Source organism: Dreissena polymorpha, chromosome 4 (genome assembly GCF_020536995.1).
Source record: "Dreissena polymorpha isolate Duluth1 chromosome 4, UMN_Dpol_1.0, whole genome shotgun sequence".
In the NCBI taxonomy this organism is placed as follows: domain Eukaryota; kingdom Metazoa; phylum Mollusca; class Bivalvia; order Myida; family Dreissenidae; genus Dreissena; species Dreissena polymorpha.
Genome location: NC_068358.1, coordinates 130,763,912 through 130,770,193, shown reverse-complemented (window position 1 = coordinate 130,770,193; position 6,282 = coordinate 130,763,912). Strand labels below are relative to the sequence as shown.

At 32.7% G+C, this 6,282-nt stretch overlaps 1 protein-coding gene across 1 annotated transcript; it reads left to right on the top strand.

The window, feature by feature from the left end:
* The first annotated feature begins 706 nt into the window (after positions 1 to 706).
* Positions 707 to 2,374, top strand: LOC127877719 (uncharacterized). The gene is made up of 3 exons (XM_052423854.1): positions 707 to 872; positions 1,666 to 1,867; positions 2,136 to 2,374. The coding sequence occupies exons 1-3, from the start codon at positions 827 to 829 to the stop codon at positions 2,221 to 2,223; spliced, it is 336 nt and encodes a 111-aa protein (XP_052279814.1). The 5' UTR covers positions 707 to 826; the 3' UTR covers positions 2,224 to 2,374.
* The last annotated feature ends 3,908 nt before the right edge of the window (positions 2,375 to 6,282 follow it).

Below are 6,282 nucleotides of genomic sequence, written 5' to 3'. Positions count from 1 at the left end.
AAAACTGCACTCGCCTCGCTGAGAACCTGGCTAATTGAATTTAATCCCTCAGGCGTTTTTTGAATATTTGTTCGTTTATTTTCACTTGAATCCGAATCACTTTCCCTCCTTTTCTTCTTTTCTCTTCTATTTCTACCAGTCATTATATTTACATTTTATGTCACAATAATGCTCGTTAAATTCACTTTCTTATGATATAAAATATACGTTATTTGGTTAATCCAATGTTTTGATATCCTAAATTTAGCCCGCTCCCCCAAAACACGTCTGACCACTACAAAGTATAATCTGTCTTTCACCTAACGATAATAACTTTTTAAAATAGTGTCTTAACTTTTAACGATATAAAACTAGCTATATTGAATGCGGAAGACTTAAACCGAAAGAAATAAAAATGTTTTATTCTATGTGATATTGTTAAATATAATTAATATATTAAGTCTTGTGGTGTTTATATTGGGCTTTTAATGTTTGTATTAATACATGCATAACCCAGACAGCATACAGGGAGGCGATGCGTCTCGGTGAAGTAACGTATGTGTGTCGTCCATGCAGAGACACAGAGGCCCTCGACAACGAAATGCCCGCCTTAGAGATGAGCGTAAGTGATATTAGTTTTGTAATCCGACGAGGCGAGTGTGCATGTTTCGACTTGATTCTAAAAATGGGTGAGGTTATCGATAATTTCAACCCTGTTATGATTCATATCCTCATTTTACGACAATCGTATCTAATTTAAATTCCTGTCTCGCCTTACTGAAATGTTTATCTTCTACATTCAATCGCAAACTATTGTTGAAGAAGAACGTACGCTGTGAAATAAAATATGAGGAAAATAGCAGTATTGGTGGTGATTTTGCTTGTCATCTTTGGTGAGTATACTGTAATAATTGTTACTTTAATAACATAATTAACGCTTCGTGTAATTTGTGCATCGTTGTTTATTTAGAAACATGTTATTTCGTTTTAATATAATAAATATTTGTCTAAACAACACGTGCAAATAGTGTGGTAAGTTAAATTCGGTGTTTGTCGTATGTGATATGATATGTTTATCATTTCATATTACAAATACTTGAGTTTTACGGTATATCGTCGTAGATTTCGAAACGTCAGTTAATAATGAATTAGTTAACGTGTAATAACAATTATTGTTTAGTTCATCTCATTGCGATAATTTTAGAAAACGAAAATAATGAATTAGTATAGTTTAAAACATTTTACTGAACTATTTTCAGAAAATGAAAACAATTAAGTATTGGTAATTACATCTTAATGAACTTTTAAGTAGACATATATCCGTATGCTCCAAAAAGTCTTGTATTTAATCTCAGATCCGATTCTGCTGGTCGGCTTCAAACAATGTTTTCTGTTAAGTTCTCGATGAGCACATTAAATCAGATGATAGATTTGTGAAAATTATATTGTTCATCACAATTATTTATCGCATAATAAATTAAGTAGGAAATATAAATTTACACGCGCGAATTACGTACCGCAGTTATATTTGTATTATCACACTGTATGATATGAGAAATACAAAAGGTTTGGAGCTTCATGAGTTAAATTAAAAGAGCATGATATAGTATATATTATAACAAATTAAGTCGGGCGTTAAACATATTTGTAGACACGTGCATTATACTTATGTTCTACATTTTGCAGTCAATGAATGCGATGGTTTCCAGTGTTGCACGGGGTACAACATTTTGGGAGAAAAATACCCGCCTCAATTGTGCGCAAACTACTGTTGTTGGAACAACTTTTTCAAAACACGTAAAGAGTGTTGTAATGACGAGTCCAGAATGGTTTCCGCGAACGATAGAGATCAGGTGTCGTGCGTGAAAAGTTGGATAGAAGAACACATGTAAGCATCAACAATTACTTATAACAAATGGTAACTCACATAGAAATTCATGTACAGAAGCTTACATCTGTTGAGTTGATCAAGATGAATCGACTATTTATAGTGCCGTTTATACATAGCATGTAATTTAAGCTTAATAATGTTAAGTGACGTGCTAATGGTTTTACAAACTGTTCTTTAAACTATGAGGGTTACTTGCATAAAGTTTTTACTAAGGAAACCGAACTAGTATAATTTGTGTGAAAACATGATCTTGTTTTCATTGTAGATGGGTACCAATCGTTGGCAGTGGTGCTGGTCTTGTCGTTATCATCGCCTTGGTAGCGTACTGTTGTTGCGGATGTTGTCGTCGCTGAGAAAAATATGTTGCAACTCAGACGAATAAAAAATTAACGATCATGATGTCCTTCATACAATTATATGCAACTGTTTTAACACCTATTTCTAAAAATCTTTATGAACTAAATTGTTATCAAAGGAATTAAATAAATAAAGCGTTCATTTTAAGCGAGTGTTGAGTGCCGTTAAATATATATTTATAAATGAACAAATATTTATCATATCATTATAACAAGCAACCATCCGGAAAATTAAACACAGGCCAGATATATCTGAAACACATAAAAATATAATGAGCTTTAGCTGCACCAGTATGAAATAAATATTACTTTAACACTACGATATTGTTATAACACGGTGAATGTTATTTACGTACGGTAGGTGACTAATTTCGTAAATTTTGGACAACACAAAATCACTTTATACAACACGCACAGGCCAAGTAGTACCACAAGCTTAAAAATATCAGCAAAACTTAAGGTCACCCGATTGGAATGTCCAATGCAAAGCATTTAGGGTTAAATCACAGATTTGGCGATTGGTGTTTCATAATTTAGTTAAGTGTTCATAAAAATACAATTAAAATCAAAAAGAAATGAGAGAAAATACATTTCCCAATAATTAACATTTAATATAAAGAAGTGAAACTCCAGCTGCTGGAGCAGTATTGAATTTTCATTAAAAACAATTAGTTGGTCCTTTATTTAAGGCAAGTGACCGATTGCCCAAACAGTACAAAACAGCACAATACAGCACAATACAAACAAACATAAACACAAAATATGAATAAAGCTGGGGTCACCGCCTTGGAACGGTCAATGCAAAGAGAATTAAATGGTTTGAAGTTGAACGGACCTTCCGAACTTAAACTTATTTTGAACTCAATAAAAAAATAAAAATACAAACAAACATAAATTTTCCTTTGAATAAAAATATCGGATCACCTTTTCCAAAATATAAACATGTTGTATCAAAGAAGCTAAGGCCAGTTCAGAGAATACCAGAAAAAACGCTGTCACGATTGTGATGTCAATGGACTACGAAATTGTTACTACTAAAGTTGTCTCTTGCGTATCGTATACTGGAGAATGCGTAATAAAATATATAACATAATCCGACTTCAATGCATGACTTTGTGGAGTTCATTTTCCATATTCACCGCATATCTCATGTGTATATCACAGTCACAAATAAGGCAACACTAACAAATCAAGTGGAAACATATGACCACTTACCCTTTGTGACATTTTTCAAAAACAAACACTTAATAAGACTCATTGGGTCATTGTCGACCTGAAATGGCTTGAAGTCACCCGGGGGTGACTAAAAGCCGATTCTTGTCACCCTAGGGTGACTTCAAGCCGATTCATGTCACCCTGGGGTGACTTCAAGCCGAAACGACACATTAATTATTGCTCAAACCTATCGAAATTTCAAATTAATATAAATACTAGTGTATAGGTTAAAATACTTCTCTGTGCATATAACGCACAATTAGTACTCGCACATAAATATAATTCGACAAATCGCATTTATACAAACATTACACTTGGAGACACGCAACATGTATTCAAATCGATATAGTTTCTTTATTTTTGAACGGATTTTGATGAAATTTGGACTCAACACATCCAATAATCCAAGTAAATTTAATTGAAATAGATCGACAATAGAACATCATATCACACATTTAAAAAATCATCGAAAAAGTAAAATTCTCAAATCGTATATCGTTAAATAGTTACGTGAAATGAAAAACGCATTAATTTGCACGTCTTAATGACCGACCAGCCTATAACATTGCGATGAAACGAGCCATATTGTTTTTCTTATAAATGTTATATTTTCCTGGTGTAAAAATCCACCTAAAATGATGAAATTGAAATTAAATTGGAATTATATAGCGCGCTGTACTACACTTGATGACTTTTCGAACGCAGCATTAATTCAAACTTAAATATCTCAGTTATGAGTTAATATTTTGATTTAAAATTGTGCATGTGATCATTTGACTACAATGTGTACAAGCAAACGATAAAATCATTAATTCGTGATGATTGGATGCTTCAGCAAGTGGGGAAGGTAGCCTGCAACATGCCGATTGCGCTATTGCGCTCCTGAAATTGTATACGAGACCAATTGATTTATAAATTATTTTTTTTTTCTTTTGGTGTATCAACCCATCTAAAATGAAGAAATTGAAACACAATTAGAATCATATCATTTCACCTGCAAAAAGATGAAACCACTCATATCCCACGTGCAAACGCGCCTGATTGTCAAGTGTATATATTCAAATGTTCCATTATACCACATATTTCCTAAACAAAATAAAACTTAATTTTTGAATGAGGATATTTTTACATCAACTCGGAAAGTATCATACATATACGTTTATGATAATGATGACATAGATTTGTGTTAAATACATGCTTATTATTCGCAATCTATTTAAAATTAAAAAAATATCAACAAGGCTTATAAAACATATATGTACAGTCAGTAATTTTTGTTACCCGATTCCTCTTTCCATTTATACAGTCTTTAAGAGCCTTGTTATAAACAACACTTAATATAATATTATCAGTGTCTTTAATTTTAAACCAATACTTAATTATTCTGATGTATCTGTGGATATACAATGGATATCCGCCCAGTTCACCATATACTGCAGCAGAACACGTATTGCTTCTTACTCTAAGTAATTTTTTACATTTTTGATTTCGTATAACCCCAAACTTCGCGAGAGTAGTGAAGTATTGGTGTGACAAATGTATCGAATAATTGACATGAAGTTTTTGGCGAGAGATCAAAGTCGTTGCATTTGCAAAAAAAGAACATTTTAAGCTTTTAAGGCATTTCATTGAGATTTTTAATCATTTAACAAACGTTTTCTGTGTAATTAAAAACAGTCTCTAGATAATTAAACTCCTCAACAACTTCGATTGGCTGACTATTATATGCCGATTTTTTTGTTTGCTAATAAAGCCCCGCGTTTTCGGAAAACCATTAGTTGAGTTTTTGTTATATTTACAGTTAGACCACATGTGCAACAATATGAAAAGAAAAGATCTAAATGCTTCTGAGTTTCTTCAGGGGTTTTACCTATAATAGCCATATCATCAGCAAACAATAACACAATCACAATTATATCATCAATACTTAAGCCTGCGTCAATGTCATACTGCAAATTAAGCTCTAAATCTTTACCAAATCATGAAAACAAAAGAGGTGACATCACATCCCCTTGTTGTTTGCAAACAGCGTAGTTGACATATTTAGAACAAGAGATGTGTTGGTCAGAAAAACCATGCCCTTTACTGTGCCGCTTTGAAGCCATATATTTGACCTTTTACCTTGAAGGATGACCTTGACCTTTGCACCACTCAAAATTTGCAGCTCCATAAGATACACATGCATGCCAAATATCAAGTTGCTATCTTCAATATTTCAAAAGTTATGACCAAGGTTAAAAATTTTGGACAGAATGACAGAATGACCGACACATACAGTGACAGACAGGCCAAAATCAATATACCCCCGATTATTCGATCCGGGGGAATAATAAAAGAACAAACCTTCACAAGATTTTACGTTTTGGTACATGTCTTTAACAATTCTTATTAGTTTACCATCAATACCTGTTTTATACCTTTAAGCCAAAGTGAATTTCTATAAATAGAATCAAAACATTACATAATGTCAACGTTAATTATATAGAGCCTAGTATTTTCATTTAGATATTTTTGAACAAGAGAATGTAAAATAAAAAGTGGGTCTACTGTTGAACGCCCTTTCCGAAATCTGAATTGAGCATCCGAAACACTGTTATTGTCCGTACAACACGTACGTTTGAATTCGTTTATTGAGTACAGTAGTAAATAGCTTGGACAAACAACTTACAAGCATAATATCACGATAATTATTAACGTTGGTTTTATTGCCTTTTATATGTTGAAGTATTATCAAACCTTCCATCCGCTATCTGGGTAGTACCCCCCCTGAATTTAAAATCACGTTAAAGATATCACATATTTAATGACAAGCAAGGATATAAATTCATTCCATGAAGTACT

Excerpts from the sequence above, each read along its gene's own strand:
- LOC127877719 (XM_052423854.1), top strand. The coding sequence starts at position 827 with ATGAGGAAAATAGCAGTATTGGTGGTGATTTTGCTTGTCATCTTTG. Across the intron at positions 873-1,665 it reads GATTTTGCTTGTCATCTTTG|TCAATGAATGCGATGGTTTC; the intron begins GTGAGTATACTG and ends TACATTTTGCAG. Across the intron at positions 1,868-2,135 it reads AGTTGGATAGAAGAACACAT|ATGGGTACCAATCGTTGGCA; the intron begins GTAAGCATCAAC and ends TTTTCATTGTAG.